The sequence below is a fragment of the Cheilinus undulatus genome, linkage group 24 (assembly GCF_018320785.1).
Source record: "Cheilinus undulatus linkage group 24, ASM1832078v1, whole genome shotgun sequence".
Taxonomy (NCBI): domain Eukaryota; kingdom Metazoa; phylum Chordata; class Actinopteri; order Labriformes; family Labridae; genus Cheilinus; species Cheilinus undulatus.
This window is the reverse complement of record NC_054888.1, coordinates 17,962,095-17,985,019: the sequence shown is the minus strand read 5'-3', so window position 1 is coordinate 17,985,019 and position 22,925 is coordinate 17,962,095. Positions and strand designations below refer to the sequence as shown.

Genomic DNA, 22,925 nt, shown 5'->3' with positions numbered 1-22,925 from the left:
CTGGGCGCCACCCAAGGGCAAACATCTGATTCGACAACCACAATACTGGCAAAAGATGCCTCCAGCCATGGGAGCCAGTATAATTCGGGCAGCTTTTTTTAACTTTAGTTTTAGTCAATAAAAAGTTCTCACATTTCTTTACTTTTAATCCAAGCATTTATTTATTTTTGCCTCTTCGTACCCTATTGATAAGACATGGATGTACCCATCATTTCATCACCCATGATGCTCCGAATATGGTTGTAAGATTTCGGAGACTTTTTGATACCTTATACAAACTATACAATCTCCACTATAGTATAAATGATAGTTGTTTCAGGCATTCTGCTACCAATCTTTGTTCACCACTTCTGGTTCTAAAATTAAGATGCAAACAGCCAAAATGCCACATTTGGTGCAGAATTTATAAATTTCTATCAGGTACTCTGAGCGTGATTTCCTCAAAAAATACATAGTAAAAGTACTTTATACTGTTTGCACATATAGTCCAGGGTGTACTCTTTACAATGATGTACGTTTCATCAGGCACTTATGGGAAAAAAATTTTTTATTGGACCTCAAAGTTGGTAAATATATTAGTATTTCAGGTACTTTGAGTGTAGATTACTCAAAAAGTGCACAGTAAAAGTACTTCATACTGCCTGCACATACAGTCATGGACAAAAATATTGGCACCCCTGGAATTTTTCCAGAAAATACATCATTTCTCCCAGAAATTGTTGCAATTGTTGGTTTTGTGTAAAATTTTGTCAATTTTGTCTTTCTTTCTTCAGATTTTTTGTGTTGTTCCAATGCACATAAAGGCAATAAACACATGTATACCAAAAACATTTGCAATTGCAACAATTTCTGGGAGAAATGGTGTATTTTATGGAAAAATTCCAGGGTGTCAATACTGTTCATGACTGAATAGTCCAGAGTGTACTTTTTTACAACGTTGTAAGTTTCACCAGGTACTTACGGGGAAAAAAAAATTATTGGACCTCAAACTTGGTGAATATGGTAGTGTTTCAGGTACTTCGAGATTGTATTATTCAAAAAATACGCAGTAAAAGTACTTGATACTACTGGTACATATACTCCAGGTAGTACTCTTTGGGCAGTAGAAAGTTTTATCAGGTACTTCTGGGGAAAAAAGAAATTATTGGACCTCAAAGTTGGTGAATATGGTAGTATTTCGGGTACTTCGAGATTGTATTATCCAAAAAATACGCAGTAAAAGTACTTCATACTGCCCTCACATATAGTCCAGGATGTACTCTTTGAGGTGAAGTAAGTTTCATCAGGTACTTTCAGAAAGAAAAAACTTTATTTGCTCATAGAAGGATCACAAACATGCAGCCTTGAACGATGACAAACTCAGAAGAAAACAGACATTTCTGCACAAAACAAGGGAGAACAGTTCATGTTTTCTTGTCTCATCTGATGCCCCGTCACTACATCGTCTCCTCTGGTCTGTGATGCTCCTTGTGGCTCCCAGTCAGGGGAGGATCTAGAAAAATATTTCTGGGGTGGCAGGAGATTTTTTTGGGGGTGGCATCCCATGGCAATGTGTATTTGTTGGTTCACATCATCAATTGATATTTAAATGGAAAGCATCCAGATGAAGTTACACTGACCCAGTAAAGTTTGGCTCCCTCGTTGTGGCACATAAGTAAAACTATTGATCAAAATATACCAGATGAAAGACAATAACTGAATGAATTATAACCAGATAACTAAATTATGCTGCTTGACAACAAAATACTACTTTTTACACTATTTCACCAGCAGTGGGCACCAAGTCTATGATATACAAATACAAAAAGGGTGTTAATTAAATTGGGATATTTCTATCAGCTATCAATCATTAGTCCAACTTAAGTGCAACAATCCTTTTATGTATATTCATTAACATACATCCAGTGTAAATTAACTGCTTTCAAAGCTTTAATACATCAACAGAAAACCAGCTGATAACTGACAATGTGGATGCATATAGAAGTAATCAGATCTGACATGAGCACAGAGACCACTGTCTCAAACACACACCAATAATCAACTGTTCAATGAATCAGGTTTTAAATTAAAAAATTAATGAACATCTAGAATTTTTAGTGTTAGTTTCCAGTGGCTACGTGTGTTTTAATGCTTCATTTTCAGAATTTAATGTTGTAAAGATGAATATTTAGCAAATACTGTATAGAAATAGTAAGCAGTTTGGATTTGGGATACAGGAAACCTGATTGAGTTTATTATTTCACAAACAAGTTAAAAACCTACAAACTAATGCATGTACAGTAAACTGACTTATATACAAAAGTAGCACTGTGATAAAAAAAAAAAAATCAAGTTAAAAATAAAAAATTATGTCAAAAAAACTTTTAAAAACAACAATAATAATCGTCTTCTTTTTCACTTTTTCTATTCTAACTTCAATGAAATTGCACTTAAAACTGATAATATAAAAACTCAGATAATCTGAGGAGAAAACATCTCACTTTACCAGCTTTCTTTTAGTCCATCACGTGATCAAACATTTACACACAGCAGTTGTATGAGGCCCCCTAGAGGCCACACGAGGAACATCAGAAGGTTTAAAATGCACCTTTTAAAGGAGAAATTTCTTTTTTTTTCTTTTTTATGAAGCTTTATCAACATGTAATGTGACCTTTCTTTCAATTATGACACATTTTTAACAATTTTCAGTAACTTCAGTAAGTATTCTTTTTTACAAAATATTTCTGTCCTCCATTAAGGTACAGCAAAGGTCTTTTTTAAACCATTAGTTGAAGCTCTTTGGCAAATAAGCAGGTTAAAATGTTTACAGTATCACATATAGAAAAAAATCATTGCACAAAAAACCTGCAAGAAGAAACTTCAGAAAACACAAAGAAATGTTAAATGTAATTATTCATGAAATTGCAGATTTTTTTTTTTTTTTTGCTGCAGTTAGATATAAAAAAATCTAATACGCACTGGGTTTAAAAAGTGACTTAAATTTCTGGCTTTAGTGCAAAAAAACAGAAACAGAATAAAAATGTTACCGTAAAATCCAGAGTATACGCTGTGCTACTGTCAAACAAGCAGTCTGATTTTTGAAGGGGAAAAGGTTTATACCGCTGTTTAATGATATCTTATTACTATAATTGGCAGCATGTCTGTGTGTCTGTTGTGATTTGAACACCACATCGTTGCTTCAATTGTCCTCACTCCCAAAAAGAAAACTTCTCAGGGGTGCTGGCTCAAAACTACTGGAAACTATAAAAAAAATTATGTACACATGACGTCACACCAAAGTGGAATGTTCCAAGTCGATTTCCGAAATTTCGAGTTCAGGGCGTGTTTTTAATTACGTATCTTACTGGTGGAGAGTTCAGAGATTAAATGGAACGCACCATCACTCCACCACAATGCTGAAGAGGAGACGATGTTCACTCACAGCTTTAATAGTCCCCTTAAGTTGTATGGCAATAACCACCAATATACACCAGCCCGCTGAAATTCTGAGCCATTATGCAGTGTTTTTTGGGGAAAAACAACCCTTTCAGTGCAAATTGGTCTTATAGCATTCAGCGTCTAATGTTAGGTTTGTAACAGCACAGTCAAAGTTCAATATAGATTAGTGTTGCAGTTTTAAGGAGGGAGGAAACTTTATCATGGTGGTGCTTCAGTGAATTAATATTACCATGCCCTTACTTAAACGCACCGTCTGTTATTCTGAATATTTAACATGGATTGTCAGAATCTCTACCAGGTGAGGGGGGGGTTTGACACACCTGTTGCGGTTGTGGGTAATGGTCAGAAACATCTTTACACATAATTAAAATGGGACCCTGAGAGAAGCAAATGCAAGACAGCTAAAGTGTTCTATTTGACTTCTATTTCTTTGACAGCAAAAAAAGAAAATGTATTCACTCAAACTTTCATCAGAAAGCTTTCAAAAGCTGACAAAACGAGCCAAAGTGGCTATGAAGTAGTTAAATGACATCAGAAATAAATAGTGCATTTCCTCTGTCACTGTTTTAAACATGTTTTCACAGTTCAGCCCTCTGGAGGTGACGTTGGCTAAACTTAACAAAACAGACGAAGGAGGGTTCTCAATTGACAACCTTGGTGAAATCCTGGTTTCTTGTTACCCATCTGTCTGCACGTAGACTTGAATAGTAATGGATTAGGGATTTCCTCACTGAGTGCTGGTCCTCTTTGTAGGGCACAAAATCTTGTGTTTCTTCAAGCAAAATTTGGTTTAATCATGTTTTACACACCTGCGCCTTTGCTGAGATTTTGGGTCATAGGAAATGTCCTGGAACAACTGTTAGAAAAAAGGAAGAGGATGCATACATTTCAAAATAACTCAAAAGTTGTTGCACAACTGTTTAAAGATTTTCTGTTTTAAATCAGACATTTTCTACCATAGATCATCATGTTTTAGAAAATGTTAAATAGCATCTCATTACCTTTACAGTCTGGTTCTTCCATTTCACACTGATTAAAGTTCCAAGATAAAAAAAAAAGAAGAATTACAAAACAATAAAAATCCAGTTTATAACTATTGTAGTCAAACACCATCACCAAAAACACAAACTTGAAAAGCGTACAGATGTTCATTAAACCCATGTATTTTTTTTCTATATACAGTGCTTAACAAATTTATTAGACCACCTGTCATATTTGTCTCAGAGACCATCCAGCATCATGAAGTGCTTTAATGCGGACTCTTTCATTTTCAGTGAGCTCACGTTTTACCATTTTGAACAGGAATGAGGAATTTCAAACTGAATTCACCTTTTTATATCCAAATTTGAGCCGGCTCACTGGGCTTCTCTGAGAAGTCAGAAATGAATCAAGCATAACATTCAACCACTAAAACTCATTTTTCTGTTCAGGAATGCAAGTAAATAACTATATTTTGACATATTAATCAAGAAATATTAATGTGCTTTACTATTTTTTCAGTTTTTTTGTAAATCAGTAAATTTGAAAATTTATGGATAACAATAATAATTACATTTTAGCATTAAAAATATCATTTGGGTTAAAGAGCTTCTACATATTGGTGTATTAACCATTGCAGAAACAAAAAATGATTTTGGTATTTACCAATGCTGTTAATATAGGGCAGCTGTGGCATAAAGCTTACTTTGGTTAGGGTGGTCTAATAAATTTGTTAAGCACTGTGTTCATTTTTTTTATTAGTCTTATCAAACATTTAAGAGAACGTTCAGTTTCTTACCCTTTTCGTTTTCTTTCTCCCATTCTGTATCTAAGACAGAGAACAGCATGTTGTAAATCAGTCATTTATAATGTGATCATCATTAAACATTAATCATGCTTAAGCAGAGTGTCACCAAAGATGGATCCTGACAGCAGAACAAACTCAAACATCTTCATATAACTTCTATAAAATCACTGATTGTATTTAATTAAGATTTTTTTCTGTTTAATATTAATTATCTTATTTTATTATTATTATTGTTCCACTAGTAAATCTGGTAGAGAAAAACTATTAAAAACAACAAATCAGCTCTATAATTTCTGCTGAAATAAAAAAGAAATCAACTGATCAAACTAAAGTACTGTCTGTTTATAGATACTATATTGGTTGTGTAAATACATGTTAAAAAATAACTGAAATTTTATGAAAAGTTTTATTTCTCAATATGTTGTCTTTTCACATCCTTAAGATCACATTGAGTTTCTTACCCTTTTCCAGTGTACCTGTGTATTGGACAGAGAAAAGCAACTTATAAATCAGTCATTCATAATGTGATCATCATTAAACATTAATCATGCTTAAGCAGAGTGTCACCTCCATAAATGTGACAGTGGAGCAAACTCAAACACCTTCATAAGACTCATATTACATTACTGATTCTATTTAATTAAGGATATTTTTGTGTAAAATTAAATATTTGGATTCATAAATCTGGTAGAGCAAAACTATTGAAAAACAACAAAGTGACGCTACAATTTCTGCTGAAATTAAAAAAAATGATTTAATGCATGTTAAAAAAGTGAATAATCTTTATATTGAACTATGTTTCAATATACTTTTTTTTATCAAACATTTAAGAGAACATTTTGTATCTTACTGTATTGTGGTCTTTGCTTTTTTCCTGTATATAAGAGAAAGAAAAGAATGTAGTGAATCCATCATTAATGATGTGATCATTATCAGTCACTGACCATGCTTTAGCATTGTTTTATATTTGATAGTGACAGTGGAAAGAACATAAGGTACTCCTTCATCAGACTTAAACCTCAGAACTGATCTGTAGGTTATTTTGACTTTTTGTTTCAAATCAAATATTATCACTAATAAATTTTTTAGAGCAAAACTACTGAAAGAACCCATTATTACTAAATTATTTTCATCAACACAATGACTTCTGGCTTCTTACCCCTGATGTGTTTGTTGATGAAAAATGCAGCAACCACGATGACTACTACCAAAACAATTCCTACTGGTACAAGGATGGGTATCAGCCAGTCCCGTCCTCCTATAAAACAAAAAGTCAAATGTATTTGAATGATGTTGGTTAATGCTTTTGTTTGATATTGTAGTATCATACATATGAAATGTTGTTTTTAAAAGGTATTAAGATATCTAATCTGTGTTAACAGCGAGGATGTTGCTCAGTGGAACTACTCACGCTCAATGAAGGGGAACTTGCATATAATGAGGACGGGGTTTGTGACGCTTTCACTGGTTTCATTGCTGACTGGGTTCATCATCAAACATCTATAACTGTGCTCTGTAAAAAACTAAACATTCAGAGAAAGAAAATCACGAAAACAAATTAAGAAAAAAAAGCTCACAACACTGAGGATGACACAGTATGGTGAAGAAAGATCATTAATCATAAACTGAAGTGTTCAAACTCATCAGCTCAGGCTGACAGTGACGTCTTGGGTTTTTCTTACCTCTGTTAGAAGGAACTTCTGGCCTGAAGGTCCCTCCACATCATCTACTAACCACGTATAAGTGACTGGTTCAGCATCTGCAGTGTTGCCTTCACAGGTCAGGTTACAGTAGGTCATCTCAGGGCTGCAGGATTTGATGACAGAGGGTTTAGCTACACGAGCTGATAGAAGAAAGAGCAAAACATAAGTAGAGAGTGGACTTGAAGTAAAAAGAAATAAAGAAGTAGTGAACTTTTTTCACCTGAACACGGAGGTATCTGACTGAACTATTATAAAATGTCAATGTTGGTGTTATTTCTGACATTTACGCCAAACTAATAAAAATCTGCGTTTGGCGTCTTTTAATTAGCTCAAACGGACTGCCTTGAAAAACCAGTTCTGAAAAGGTGAGGCATATGCGTCACAAACTCTAGATAAAAGGTAGAAGGTTACCGCCTCTAACTGACTTTCTTATTCAGAGACCACTCCCATCCTCTCCTGTACCTGCCCTGCTTCGGCTCTGAGAGCTCCGGCTTTAGTAACGCTGGTGTTGGAGTAAACAGTGCAAACAGGTAGTGCTCAGGACCACCATGGTCCACTACCACTCCACAGCCTGCTTCAGGCAGTATTAATTCGTCGACTAAAACTATTTGTTGACAGCCTTTTCCATGTCAAAAATTAGACTAAAACTAACAAAAATAGATCTGTGATGACTAAAACTGACAAAAACTATGTTTAGTTTTTGTTAAAATGACTAAAACTAGACTAAAATGAAATTTAGTTGTTGCCGGACATTCAAAATCTGTGATATTTCTCCACTGTGGGCAAATCTGTCAAAATGCAGTGCAGCTGTAGCTCTTCTTAGCTGTAGGGACCCAAGCTTTGGCAGGGTGCAGAGAACATGCTACCACGGTTTGGTATCAAATTTAGCCAAGAAAATAAATGCTTGGACTTACAGTAAAGACTAAAAGTAGACTAAAATGTTTTGAGTTTTCGTTGACTAGAACTTAAAAGGGTAGAGAAGACTAAAATGGGACTAAGACTAAAATGCATTTCGTTTAAAGAGTAATACTAAAACTAAAATTAAAAATAGCTGCCAATATTAACACTGGCTTCAGGGGACTCTGGAGGGTAAAAATCCTCCACCTCTAAAGATCGCTGTGAGGCAGCAGTGCTGCGGGACTCTGTGTCAGTTTCTGGCAAGGGGACATCACTGTCACTCCTAACCTGGCAAGCCAAATGGATTTGTTCGCCAGTGAGAAACACGGAAACGGGCTTATCCATCTGCTTTGCAATGTTTTGTTACTCCCGCTTCATCTGGGAAACCCATCCTTAAAAACAAACAAACAAACAAAAAAAAAGTCAATTTCCCCTCCTTCCTCTCAGTACCAAACTGCCCACTTTCTGTGCATTTTTAAATCCTGAAGTGGGTGGGGTCAGCGTTGAACTGGGGGTTCACTTTCACTTTAAAGAAAATAATTATCTGAAGGTTAAACTTCATTTAAAATTCTCCACTCACAGATAACAGAGAGTTCAATCTTGCTGAAGTCTTCGCCGTTAATCTCTGGTGTGTAGATGCCGCTGTCGCCAACTGTCAGTCCTTTGATGGTCAGCGCTCCAGTATCAGTGTTCACCTCACAACGACCTAAAATGACACGGTGACGCCAGACAGGAGAGAAAATTCAAAATGGTAGAAAAAAGAAGTGGTAAAGCCCTGATTTTTATGTTTGACTGCATTACTCATCAGAAGACAACTACTGTAACCATAGACCTTCACAAGCATACATCTTTAACGATCACTGGTTGTAGTTATGGTCTTTGGAAAATTTTAAGATTTCTGACCCTCAAACACACAGGAAACACTCTGAAAACACAACTAAAGCCTCTCATTCATTGGATTTATCAATTTTATTAAATCATAGCAAACCAGGCATTAAATGCTCTTTGAATTTATTTTAAATATAGAATTATATTTAAGAGTGATCATAAAAACACTTATGCAAACCCTTTACTTGAAGTTTTGGGTGTTTTTTTCTGTGGTAATGTGAAAATTGATGAGCAGAGATTGTAGTATCCATAAGTATGGCTCAGCCTTTGCACAATCTGCTTCTTCTTTTTTCTTTTTTGGGTAACTTTAATTTTTATTAATTTTAACATATTACACACATGTAGCCCACAGATTAACATGCTGGCTTTAAATCTAAAAGAAGTTAAATAGAGGAAAATAAAACAACATTAAAGACACTGTTGGGAGTTAGACCTCTAGTAGTTTGTCTGTTCCTTTAGAATCAACATCTGAATAATTCATCTCTTTATTTTCCTGTTGTAATGTCGCTGTTTTTCATCCTGAATAATCTCCATTTCTCACACCTGTCTTCCATCCTTTAGAGTTGTTTTATTAGCTGTAGGGAGGTTGTTTTAATCTAAAAAAAATGTTTGCTGTAGATGACTGATCTGATTTGTGTCTTATTGTTGCTACTCATTTACCCAGGAATGACTGATGGAAATAAGCTTGTAAACCTGGTACAATGCATCTTTTTTAGATTCATGTTATTTTGAATATTGTCCCTGATGCAAATAAATTTCACAAAATGAAATAAACAGAAGTGTGAGCATGAGGCTCAATGACATTGGCTTTCAAATCTAATCACTTCATGCTTAAGTTAGAGTACTCTCAAAGTATTCTAGTAGTATTACAGTCACAATAATGGCAAGGACAAATTCACAACCCAAAAACATAATACCTCTGGCATCATCTGATGCTGGCATGAAAAATTTACACCTGATAAAACATCTTATTTACACTGAAAACATGTAAAAGCTGAACATCAAAACAGAATCTTTAACTTGGTCATTTTTTTTAAAAGTTATTTAAATACTCAGACACTGCTAAAAGTATATTAAAGGCCATAATAAAGTCACTGCTCATTTACTTCAAACAAAACGGTGTCAGTATAATCAAAATACCTGTAAGTATCTTTAATATGCATCTCTGCTAACATAAGAGCTTTGACTTGGATCAAGGTGCTTGACTGTTAGTTACGTTTTCCAGTATAAATAAACAGATTTTACTATATTTGTTGGTGAATTTACCTCTAAACTTGGTCTGTGACACATTTAATGGATAGTAATGGGAACATACTTGAATTGGATGAATTCATGGTTAAATATAACATTAATTGCTCTGCTGAACTCTACAGAAAAGTTACACAGAATATTCCAGAAGCCCTGATTCAATCAATCAGAAACAACATGCCAAACGTACATACTCCAGTTCTACACGAAGTTAAAATTGATAACAGGGACCTTGTTAGTGAAAAATGTAATAATAAATTTTTAAGACAGTACTTAGTTAACATTTTTTATCCAAACATAGTCAGAAGTACTTCACCCATATAGAGTATGATAAATCTAAAAGAGCATCTATTCGAACAAAATATTTAAAATTCTCAATCCCTCCCAAATGCAAAGAAGTACACTTCAAAACCATAAATAATATTTACCCCTCTAATGATTTCATTAATAAAAGATTTAAATTAGCTGTAGAACATTGCTATATCTGCCAAACGAATGTAGAAACAACAGAACACCTGTTCTTTGAATGTGAAACTATTCAAAATTTATGGAAATCTCTCTATAACTTAATTTCATCTGATTCCATGAACATGGACTTCTGGTCATATAGAAATATTCAAGTTGGTGTAATCTTGAAGGAAAAGAAATCTGAATTCATAGTCAATAATCTGATAATCTTTACAAAATATTTCATACACAAATGTCGCTATGCCAAATCCCCCCCTTCCTGGCCTGGTTTAAAAAATGACTTATTTTTGTTTAAACAGTGCCTAAAGCAAGTTGATAACCCCCAGGCAAATAAACTATACACTGCTATAGAAAACTTTGATTTATCCTGACCCCTTGTATTTTTGTTTTCTTTTAGTTTTGTTGTTGGTATTTCATTTATTTACCAATTTTATTTTTTATCTCTCATTCTCTCCTTGCTCCTTACTCCAAAATTTCAAGCTACAGTTTTGTACTACAACTTAGAAAATTGTACCTAGGAGGTGTGATAATTCTTTAATTCCGGTGTTGGAAAGTTACATATAATTATGTTTTTCTTGTTTACTGTATACAATGTTCTACATTTTGTATAATACCCTGATTGTTCAATTTTTTAAAAAAAAATTACCTTTAAACCGGAGAAGGCAGTGACCTTCATTTCCATCCATCTCTGCAGCAATATCACCATTGTGTTTCCACTGTACCCTCTGGATAGGAGACTCCACCAGGGGTAAACTGAGGACAACATCTTCACCTGTAGCTTTGTACACTATTTCAGCTGTAAAGGAAAAACAGCAGAAGTCATTTCTCAATCATACTATGTTATTGCATTTTAAAGTAGTGGAGTAAAATACATCGAAACTTAGATTAAGCTTTACCACTTATGGTAAATGAAGACCAGTTCAGACAAAGCGAAAAAGTTTTAAACGTTAGCAGAATTCATAACAACAAAAACTGACAGGCCTCAAACATCATGGCGCATCTCCTGAATGTTAACGCACCTAACATTGAAGTAATGTTTTACATTTGACTCTACACACTTCATATCAACCAGAAAACGGTTTTTTTAATCTCTGTGACAACACATTTAGTATTATCAACCCAGAAGACGGATTTTTAGATCTCCTTAACAATTGTAATATTTAGTAGCATTTCAGCACTTACCGTCGTTGGGTGACACAGAAAGAAACAACAGGAAGACGTAAAACAATCCCAACGGTTTGAGCGCACGCCACATCATTTTCACGGGATACACCGACACAAAAGCTACGTGGACCACTCTTTTCTGATTAATTTTACTAATTACAGGTAGCAGAAACTTCTTTAAAAAGTACAGGAGACGTGAAATTCAACGGTTGTTTGACACGGCAGTGATGGGTCGTTTGCGAACGAGCCGGTTCAAAGAGCCGACTCATTTATATGAACCTTAAAATACAGATCCTGTTTGAGAACCGTTTATTATTATTCTTACTATTTGCTATAACGTGTTTTTTATATAGTATTGTTTGTGTGTGTGTTATGTGATTGATTAGCAGGGACATTCTTCTCCGCACATGTTTAAGGGACACAAACATAATGATGTAACATTGATGTATTTAAGGTGCGTCATACAGCTCAGCTAGGAAGCTAATTTCATCTGACCCTCATTGTATTTTTGGGTACAAATCTATGTCAAAAACAAATTGCCAAATTATTTATGAATTAAAAAGCACAGTACTAGGATTGATATAAATAATATGTCAAACAATGTCATATCATATGACATTGCATGACATTGTTAATTTTGGAAGGTCAAATCAAGCCAATCGGGGACCCAAATGTAGAGCCAATTGGAAGTAAAGGACTGACTCTTCTTGCTGAGCCAAATGACCCACTCACTTAAAAGAACTTAAATTCCCATCACTAAAGTCATGTCAGGACAAGACGAGAAGGAAGAGGCAAGAAAAGGGGCGGAGCGGGCAGCAGGGCCGTAGCAGATTTTAAATCTCAGCAAATGAAAGTCCTCAAACTATAAAATTTTTAACATTTCAAAAACACAATAACAATTAAATAACTGCAAAAAATTAAACACATTTTCTCTTTCGTAATTCTTTTTAAATACATTTTTTTCAATTTTACAAACAAGTAAAAATCCTACAAATTAATGCATGTACAGAATACTGACTTATGAATATGTTATAAAAAAAACAGCATTGTAATTGAAAATAAAAGCTGGTTAAAAATAAACAAATATGTCTATAAAAACTTTGAAAACAACAATTCATCACATAATCCCATTACAGACTTCCAGGAACAATGACACATCATTCATAGATATTCTATTGATGTTAAAATATTTAATAATCCTCTTCTTCATCTGTTATTTGCACTTAAGTTCATTATAAACACACTGAGATAATTTAATGATAAAACATCAGAAACATTCATCCTCCAGTAGAGTTCATTTTATGATTAAACACAGCAGCTGTACGAGGCCCCCCAGAGGCAACAAGAGGAACTACAGCAGAGGATTAGACGTACACCTTTTAATGTACAACCTCTAAAATCCAAGCTGTTTATCCTTCAGTCAGAATGGATTTTTTGGCATAACGTGAAGCAGAATACTGGAATGTGTTTAAAAAAAAAAAGCAAGCCAGGGTTGTAAAAAAGGCCTATAACCCCTTAAATCGAATGACTTAGTCCTTGAAATAGAGTGGATCTTTATGCGAAGTTTGAAGAAAATTCCTTAAAGCATTTTAGAGGTATTACAATCAAAAAAACAAGAATATAAAAATATAAACAGTAAATAAAAAAGTCTCCTGTGTGGTTGAGCTAGAAGATGAAGTCACAAAATAATACCAGTCCTTTGGGGAATATGAATGTATTAATCTAACTTTAAAGTAAAGAGAAAAATCTCAAATATATTTTCAGCATCAAGTCTGTTTTTATTTCAAACTAAATGTTGTCCCAAGTACTCTGTCAGAAGCAGACATACATCTGAGCTTTTACATCTCTGCAAAACAAAGTCCTCAAACTATAAGTCTTAACATTTCAAAAACAAAATAGCAATAAAATAACTGCAAAAATAAGACAGATTTTCTCTTTTGATTTCTTTAATACATCTTCTCCATAAACACCCACACAAAGTTTTCAAACATATATGGGTCCCTTTTAGTTAACAGTCACATCTTTAATCGTACATAAAAAACATCCAGCTGTTAAGGATTTAATACAACACAATAAATGTCTCTTTCTAAGAAATATTTTTTTTAATCATCATTTGAAGCTCTGTGCGTCTGCTCTTAAGCAGATAAGCAGGTTAAAATGTTTCCAGTATCACATATAAAAAAATCATTGCATTAAAAACCTGCAAGAAAGTTCAGAAAACACAAAGAAATGTTAAGTGTAATTATTCAGAAAATTGCTATATATATATATTTTTTTTTTTTTTATTTTTTTTGCTGCAGTTAGATTTTAAAAATCTGATAAGCACTGGGTTTTAAAAGTGACTTAAATGTCTGGCTTTAGTGCAAAAAAAAAAGAAAAAAAAGATGATATTACTAGAAATGGCAGCATCAGAATCAGAATGTCTTTATTGTCCCGTGAAGAGAAATTAGTGTTGCAGCAGGGGCACAAAGAAGACAAGGTATACAATGACAACATCAGCAGAAAGTCTAAACATCAGACAAATTAAAAAACAGCACAATATAAGAAACACCACACACATACAGAAAATTACCAGGTTTTAGTCTAGAGCTCATACCAAAAATGGAAAATTACTACCAGGTAATGCAAAAAGTGCAATGTGTGAATGTGCAAATGAGTAATAATAGTGCAAGAAGAACAGGAGCAAACCTAAGGGCTAATTGCTGTTGAGAAAATAAATTGCACTAGTGATAAAAGAGACCTGAAGTAAAGAGAAAATTTATTCACTCAAACTGTCATCAGAAAACTTTCAAAAGTTGACAAAACGAGCCACAGTGGTTATAAAGTGGTTAATTGACATCAGAACTAAATAGTGCATTTCCTCTGTCACTGTTTTAAACATGTTTCCACTGTTCAGCTCTCTGGAGGCCTCGTTGGATAAACTGAACAAAACAGACGAAGGAGGGTTCCCACTTGACAACCTTGGTGAAGTCCTGGTTTCTTGCTACCCATCTGTCTGCACAGTTGACTTGAATAGTAATGGATTGGGGGTTTCTTTACTGAGCGCTGATTCTCTTTGTAGGGAACAAAAATCTTGTGTTTCTTCAGGGAGAATATGGTTTAATAATATTTTATACACCTGCTCCTTTGCTGAGATTTTGGATCATAGGAAATGTCTCGCTGATCTCTGGAACAACTGTTAGAAAAAGAAAGAGGATATATACATTTCAAAATAACTGAGAAGTTGTTGCACAACTGGTTAATGATTTTCTGTTTTAAATCATACATTTTCTATCATAGATCATCATATTTTAGAAAATGTTAAATAGCATCTCATTACCTTTACAGTCTGGTTCTTCCATTTCACACTGATTAAAGTTCCAAGATAAAAAAAGAGGAATTACAAAACAATAAAAATCCTGCTGTTTTTAACTACTGTAGTCAAACACCATCACCTGAAACATGAACTTGAAAAGTGTACAGATGTTCATTATACCCATATATTTCTTTCCACATAGCCTATATACTAAGTATGTTTTTAAAGTCAAGAATAAGATAGCTCAACAAAGTGATGTTACAATTTCTGCTAAAATTTAAAAAAAATATATATATACAGGCATGTTTTGCATGTTAAAAATGAATAATCCACATTTGAGAACTATGTTTATCTTTTTATTTGTCTTATCAAACATTTAAGAGAAAATTTAGTTTCTTACCCTTTTCTATTTCTTTCTCCCATTCTGTATCTAAGACAGAGAAAAGCATGTTGTAAATCAGTCATTTATAATGTGATCATCATTAAACATTAATCATGCTTAAGCAGAGTGTCACCTCCATAAATGTGACAGTGGAGCAAACTCAGACATTTTCATATGACTTTTATCAAATCACTGATTGTATTTAATCAAGATTTCTTTGTAGTTTAATATTACTTATTTAGACTAGTAAATCTGGTAGAGAAAAACTATTAAAAACAACAAAGCAGTTCCATAATTTCTGCTGAAATAAAAAAGAAATCAGCTGATCAAACTGAATTATTGTTTTTTTTTATAGATACTATATTAGTTGTGCTAAATACATACATTTAAAAATATCTAAATTCTGAAATGTACATAAACCACAATGGTGTTTTTTCTCATGATTAAGAGCACATTTAGTTTCTTACCCTTTTCCAGAGTACCTGTGTATTGGACAGAGAAAAGCATGTTATAAATCAGTCATTCATAATGTGATCATCATTAAACATTAATCGTGCTTAAGCAGAGTGTCACCAAAGATGGATCCTGACAGCAGAACAAACTCAAACATCTTCATAGGACTCTTATCACATTACTGATTGTATTTAATTAAGGATAATTTTCTGTGTAAAATTAAATATTTGTTTTCATAAATCTTATAGAGCAAAACTATTGAGGAAACAACAAAGTGATGCTACAGTTTCTGCTGAAATAGAAAAAATTATTTAATGCATGTTAAAAAGTGAATAATCTTTATATTGAACTATGTTTCAACATACTTTTTTATCAAACATTTAAGAGAACATTTTGTATCTTACCGTATTGTGCTCCTTGCCTTCTTTCTGTATATGAGAAAGAAAAGCATGTTGTAAATCAGTCATTAATGATGTGATCATTATCAGTCACTGACCATGCTTTAACATTGTTTTATATTTGATAGTGACAGTGGAAAGAACATAAGGTACTCCTTCATCAGACTTAAACCACAGAACTGATCTGTAGGTTATTTTGACTTTTTGTTTAAAATCAAATATTATCGCTTATAAATTTGTTAGAGCAAAACTACTGAAAGAACTCATTATTACTGAATATTTTAATCTACACAATGAATTCTGGCTTCTTACCCCTGATGTGTTTGTAGATAAAAACAGCAAACAGAATGACTATTAGCAGAAAAATCAATCCTACTACTGCTACTGGTACAAGGATGGATACCGGCCAGTTCCGTTCTTCTATAAAACAAATGGATAAAACAAAAAGTCAATTGTATTTGGATGATGTTGGTTAATGATTTTGTTTGATATTGTAGTATTGCACATATAAAATGTTGTATTTAAAAAGGTATTAAGATATCTAATCTGTGTTTACAGCGAGGATGTTGCTCAGTGGAACTACTCACGCTCAATGAAGGGTTTCCCACATATAAAGACGGGGTTTGTGATGCTTTCACTGGTTTCATTGCTGACTGGGTTCATCATCAAACATCTATAACTGTGCTCTGTAAAAAACTAAACATTCAGAGAAAGAAAATCACTTAAACAAATTAAGAATAAAAGCTCACCAGCACTGAGGATGACACAGTATGGTGAAGAAAGATCATTAATCATGAACTGAAGTGTTCAAACTCATCAGCTCAGGCTGACAGTGACGTCTTGGGTTTTTCTTACCTCTGTTAGAAGGAACTTCTGGCCTGAAGGTCCCTCCACATCATCTACAAACCACTTATAAGTGATTGGTTCAGCATCTGCAGTGTTGCCTTCACAGGTCAGGTTACAGTTGGTCATCTCAATGTTGCAGGACATGTTAACAGAGGGTTTAGCTACACGAGCTGACAGAAGAAAGAGCAAAACATAAGTAGAAAGTGGACCTGAGATAAAAAGAAAATTTCAAAAACACCTGGAGGTTAAACTTCATTTAAAATTCTCCACTCACAGATAGCAGAGAGTTCAATCTTGCTGAAGTCTTCGCCGTTAATCTCTGGTGTGTAGTTTCCGCTGTCGGTCAGTTTCAGTCCTTTGACGGTCAGCGCTCCAGTTTCAGTGTTCACCTCACAACGACCTAAAATCATGAGACACGGTGACGCCAGACAGGAGAGAAAATTCAAAATGGAACAAAAAAGAAGTGGTAAAGCCCTGTTTTTATGTTTCAGCTGCTTTTCTCATTAGTAGACAACTGCTGTAACCAGTAAATTTGGTAAATTTAAAGATTTCTAACCCTCAAACACACAGGAAACACTCTGAAAACACAAATAAAGCCTAACATTCATTGGATTGATCAAATTTATTGAATCAGAGCAAACCAGGGGTTAAATGCTCTTTAAAGGTATTTTAAATATATTGAATTATATTTAAGAGTGATCAAAAATACACTTGAGCAAACCCTTTACTTGAAGTTTTGGGGTGTTTTCTGTGGTAATGTGAAAATTGACGAGCAGAGATTGTAGTATCCATAAGTATGGCTCAGCCTTTGCACAATCTGCTTCTTGTTCTTTTTTTTTGTAACTTTAATTTTTATTAAATTTAACATATTATACACATGTAGCCCACAGATTAACATGCTGGCTTTAAATCTAATTAAAAGAAGTTAAACAGAGGAAAATAAAACAACATTAAAGACACTGTTGGGAGTTAGACCTCTAGTAGTTTGTCTGCTCCTTTAAAATCAACATCTGAATAATTCATCTCTTTATTTTCCTGTTGTAATGTCGCTGTTTTTCATCCTGAATAATCTTCATTTCTCACACCTGTCTTCCATCCTTTAGAGTTGTTTTATTAGCTGTAGGGAGTTTTTTTTTTCTAAAAAACATATTTTTTCCTCTGCATGTTTTAAATTTGTTGTAGATGACTGATCTGATCTGTGTTTTATTGTTGCTACTCATTTACCCAGGAATGACTGATGGAAATAAGCTTGTAAACCTGGTACAATGCATCTTTTTTAGATTGTTATTTTGAATATTGTCCCTGATGCATTTGTAAGTGAATTTACCTTCAAACTGGCCAAGGCAGTGAACCTCATTCCCACTCCACTCTGCAGCAGTATTATTATTATTGTGTTTCCACTCTATGTGTTGGATAGCACCAGTCATGGGGGGTGGTCTGAGGATCACATCTTCACCTTCAGCTCTGTAAACCAGGTCAGCTGTAAATGAAAAAACAATGTCATTTTTCAGTCATACTATTTAACTATTTTAAGTATTTTCTCTTATCAATATTACATTTTAATGCCATGAACCATTTTTTACTGCAGAGGAGGGGGGTTGACTGGCTGCTTGGTATGACTAAGGTGCTAAATAGTAAACCAAAATTGGGTGCTCTTGGAAAACAGGGAGAAAAAACTGTCAAAAAAAGGGGAGAAAACCAGGCACTCCAAACACAAAAAAGTGCAAATGAGGAAGGAAATACTAAAAAGCCTTTATTGTAATGGCCAAATCATTAGAAAGCCAACATGTTTCGACCAAACTGGTCTTCTTCAGGGCTCACAAACATTTGTGGTGTGGTCACAGCTCTATGTAGACTACAGCCAATAAGGGCAGTCACATGAATCAGAGACGAGAGAAGCCAGGTGAGTCTTTACAGGACTCACTGATCAGGTTTCGGCCACTCCCAATACATGTTGGCTTTTTAATGATTTGGCCATCACAATAAAACCTTTTTAGTACTTCCTTCCTCATTTGTGTTTGGAGAACCATTTATTACTGCTGAGAAAAAAACATACTGTTAAAGCAGGCAGACTGAATTGACTGCTCTACATTTTCGACAGTTGTAGTCACTTTTAAATCATTTTTCTTCACACAAAAAAATGAATTTAAATAAACACATATATAACTAAGATGAGAGATTTCAAAACACAATCATAAGTCTATGTTACAGAACAGTAATAGTCAGCCTTTCCTCACAGCTTCAGTTCCTTAAAATACATTTCCCACGTCTTAACTTTTCAGTAATCGAGAAATAAAGTAAGTAAACGAAACTTGGATTAAACTGACAGGCCGCAAACATCATGGCACATCTCCTGAATGTTGACGCACCTAAAAGTTAAGGAATGGTTTACATTTGACTCTACACACTTCATATCAGCCACAAAATGGATTTTTTAAATCTCCAAAGCAACACATGTTGTATTATTAACCCAGAGAACGGATTTTTATATCTCCTAAACAATTGTAATATTTAGTAGCATTTCAGCACTTACCGTCGTTGGGTGACACAGAAAAAAAGAACAGGAAAAATAATCCCAACGGTTTGAGTGCGCGCCACATCTTTTTCACGGGATACACCGACACAAAAGCTACGTGGACCACTCTTTTCTGAGTATTTTAACTAATTACAGCTAGCAGAAACTTCTTAAACAAGTATACGAGACGTGAAATTCGACGGTTGTTCGACACGGCAGTGATGGGTCGTTTGTGAACGATCCAGTTCAAAGAGCCGACTCATTTACATCAACCTTAAAGTACGGATCCCAACTGAGAACCGTTTATTATCATTCTTACTTTTTACTGTAATATTTTTTTTTATATAGCGTTACGTGTGTGTGTTATGTGACCGATTAATAGGGACAATCTTTTTTCCACTCTACCATAGGCAAAACATGTTCAAGGAACACAAATATAATGGTGTAACATTGAAGTATTTCAGGTGTGTCATACAGCTCAGCCAGGAAGCTAATTTCATCTGACTCAGTGTATTTGTGGGAACAAGAAGACGTCAAAAACGAATTGCCAAATTGTTTTTTTTTTTTTTTTTTTAAATTAAAAAGCACAATAGGAGTAAAATACCAGGACTGATATAAATAATATGTCAATGTCAAGTCATATGACATTGTTAATTTTGGAAGGTCAAATCAAGCCAATCTTGGACCCAAATGTAGAGTCAATTGGAAGCAAAAAGAGCCGACTCTTCTTGCTGAGCCAAATGACCTGATCACTTAAAAGTACTAAAATTCCCATCACTAAGGTCAGGTCAGGACCAGAGGAGAAGGAAGAGGCAAGCAAAGGGGCGGAGCGGGCAGCAGGGCCGCCCCTTCTCAAACTTTGTCCAATCTCCACACAAGCTCTCTGCACTGTCTATGAGATACTGAGATTCAGTGTTGAAAAGCAAGGAGAAAACCTCAGGTCAAAATCTAGTTAGTTCATCATTTAATCAGAGTGGATATTTGTCAACAGTTAAAGAAAAACACTCTGGAAGCATTCTTGAACTTTCACATTCACGAGAATGTAAAAATATAAAAACATAAAATTAAAAATGTCTCCTGTATGGTTGAGCTAGAAGATAAAGTCTCAAAATCCCCCCTAGTTATTCAGATCAGTCCTTTGGGGAATGTGAATGTCTTAATCTAACTTTCCAGTATAGGGAAACATCTAAAATATCTTTTCAGTTTCAAGTTACTTTAAATCAAATTTTGCCCCAAGGAGATAGACAGATACTAGAGGTTTTAAATCTCCACAAATAAAAGTCCTCAAACTATAAAAGTTCTAATATTTGAAAAACAAAATAAAGAAATAACTTTAAAAAAATTAAAGACATTTTCTCTTTTGGTTTTCTTTTTTTAATACATTTTTTCCATCAACATCCATGCACAGTTTTCACACATATATGGGTCCCTTTTAATCAAGAGTCACATCTTTAATCATACATAAAAACCTCCAGCTGTAAGAAATAATGACTGGACTCAATTATTTCCAACATTGACTAGAGTGAACATACTGTATGACAGAGGATTCACAGTACATCAGTGTCACTTCTGTGGTGTTATAATCTCAGTGACTACCTGAACCATTTAAGTCAAAACTCTCCTGAGTCCCAAATCCATGGCAGACTATTTTGGAGTCACTTCTATGTGGGTGAATTGTGTGTCTCACAATACTGCAGAAAAACAAGTGTATGGAGTACCAGAGTAATCATTTCTATGTATCGTTGAGTTGCACATCCATATATGACATTCATCTTCATAACATTCATATTATTTCATATTCAGTAGTTTTATGGATGATGCAGGAGCTGAAAAAGCTCCAGAAAGATCTGAAAGCAAACATCAATTAATCCTTCAATTAATCAGGTTGCTGATTTCTAAACTTGGACATCTAGCATTTCCAGTGTTGGTTTAAAGTGGCTATGTGTGTTTTACAGCTTAATTTTTAGAGCTTAATGCTGTTCAGGTGATTATTTAGCAAATATTGTATAGAAATAGTGTGCAGTTTGGATTTGGGAGACAAGAAGTTTGAATGAGCGTACAATTTTACAACAAATAAATATCCGACAAACTAATACATGTACAGTACACTGACTTGTAAACATGTAAAAAAACAACAACATTGCAATTGAAAAAAAAAGCAAGTTAAAACAAAGTATATAAAAACTTGAAATAACAATTCATCACTGAATCCCATTACAGACTCTCATGAACAATGACACATCATTCATAGATATTCTATTGATGTTAAAATATTTAGTAACCCTCTTCTTCATCTGTTCTTTATCATTTGTTCTATTTTAACTTTTTCTCTGAAATTGCACTTAAACTCATTATAAACACACTAATTTATTTAAGGCTAAAACATCAGAAACATTCATCCTCCAGTAGAGTTCATTTTCTGATTGAACACAGCAGCTGTATGAGGCCCCCGAGAGGCAACAAGAGGAACTACAGCAGAGGATTTAAAGTACACCTTTTAAAGGGCATATGCTTGTTTTTTTTTTTGGTTTTGTTTGTTTTTACTTGATCCTCAAGTAACATGATTTTTTTTCCCAGTTAGGTTGAGAAAATATCTTTTTTTAACAATATATTTAAAGCTATGTGTTTCTTCTGTTTGGCATGTAAGCAGTTAAAAATGTTGTCAGTCTAAACTGTAAAAACATTCATTTCATCTTAGAAATCATCATCTGTTTTGCATTAAAAAACTGCAAGAACAAATTGTGGAAAATAGCTTCAAAAGTTACAAAAAATATTTGGAGGAAATTATATTTTGGATAATTTTCCCTACTTTTATTTACTTTAATAGAAAAACAAAGCTTTGTAATCTACAAGTGACTTAAATTACTGGTTTTGGTGCAAAAGAAACTGCTGAAACCAGGACAATGATGGAGAGAAAGGCATGTCTCAGCACTTTATACAGGTATACTAGCTGCACTGATAGAAAGGAGGCAGACAGTGTTTCAGATGAATAAAAAAGTGTCTCATATACCAGATTTTACAGTAATTAGCACCTGACAACCATTCAAGTTTGAAGACGTCACAAGATTTCAGAGTTCTTTTACATCATTCAAGTGTTGGAACAGTCACTTTAACATGTATAAAATAGAGATAGTTCATGGGGAATAAACGATCAGATTAAAAAAATGCCACAAAATGTTTGTGTTTGGTCACGACCATAAGAATGTAATGAAATGTAAACATACAAAAATAATCTCTTTACTTTGGTTTGGCAAAGATCTCAGGATTTATAGCAACGAAATGGCTAATCGTTATTATTAGAAATTTTAACTAAATTCTCCCAGAACTTCAAGTTTTGGCATCAAAAATGGCAGCACAGATTTGATTCTCTAAAAATATATAATCTAAAACCCTGAAGGAATATAAGACAGTTGTACAGAATTTAAACGGGATCCTAGGTGAAGC

At 34.0% G+C, this 22,925-nt stretch overlaps 2 protein-coding genes across 3 annotated transcripts; both read right to left on the bottom strand.

Moving 5' to 3' along the window:
* Window positions 1-4,131: 4,131 nt before the first annotated feature.
* Window positions 4,132-11,818, bottom strand: LOC121506203 (SLAM family member 9-like). The gene is made up of 11 exons (XM_041781889.1): window positions 11,611-11,818; window positions 11,075-11,224; window positions 8,405-8,530; window positions 6,907-7,067; window positions 6,636-6,747; window positions 6,384-6,482; window positions 6,075-6,098; window positions 5,686-5,700; window positions 5,216-5,245; window positions 4,440-4,467; window positions 4,132-4,294 (listed from the first exon to the last, which is right to left on the bottom strand). Exons 1-10 carry the CDS (start codon window positions 11,684-11,686, stop codon window positions 4,463-4,465), a joined length of 798 nt encoding a protein of 265 aa, XP_041637823.1. The 5' UTR covers window positions 11,687-11,818; the 3' UTR covers window positions 4,132-4,294; window positions 4,440-4,462.
* Window positions 11,819-13,347: 1,529 nt separating this feature from the next.
* LOC121506202 lies at window positions 13,348-19,707 on the bottom strand. 2 transcript variants are annotated; one of them, XM_041781887.1, is made up of 11 exons: window positions 19,500-19,707; window positions 18,294-18,446; window positions 17,241-17,366; window positions 16,976-17,136; window positions 16,708-16,816; window positions 16,433-16,540; window positions 16,127-16,150; window positions 15,737-15,751; window positions 15,288-15,317; window positions 14,912-14,939; window positions 13,348-14,767 (listed from the first exon to the last, which is right to left on the bottom strand). In XM_041781887.1, the coding sequence occupies exons 1-10, from the start codon at window positions 19,564-19,566 to the stop codon at window positions 14,935-14,937; spliced, it is 798 nt and encodes a 265-aa protein (XP_041637821.1). In that variant the 5' UTR covers window positions 19,567-19,707; the 3' UTR covers window positions 13,348-14,767; window positions 14,912-14,934. The 2 variants fall into 2 exon arrangements, with proteins under 2 accessions (XP_041637821.1, XP_041637822.1); XM_041781888.1 differs by lacking the exon at window positions 19,500-19,707 and adding an exon at window positions 18,523-18,745.
* Between the last annotated feature and the right edge of the window lie 3,218 nt (window positions 19,708-22,925).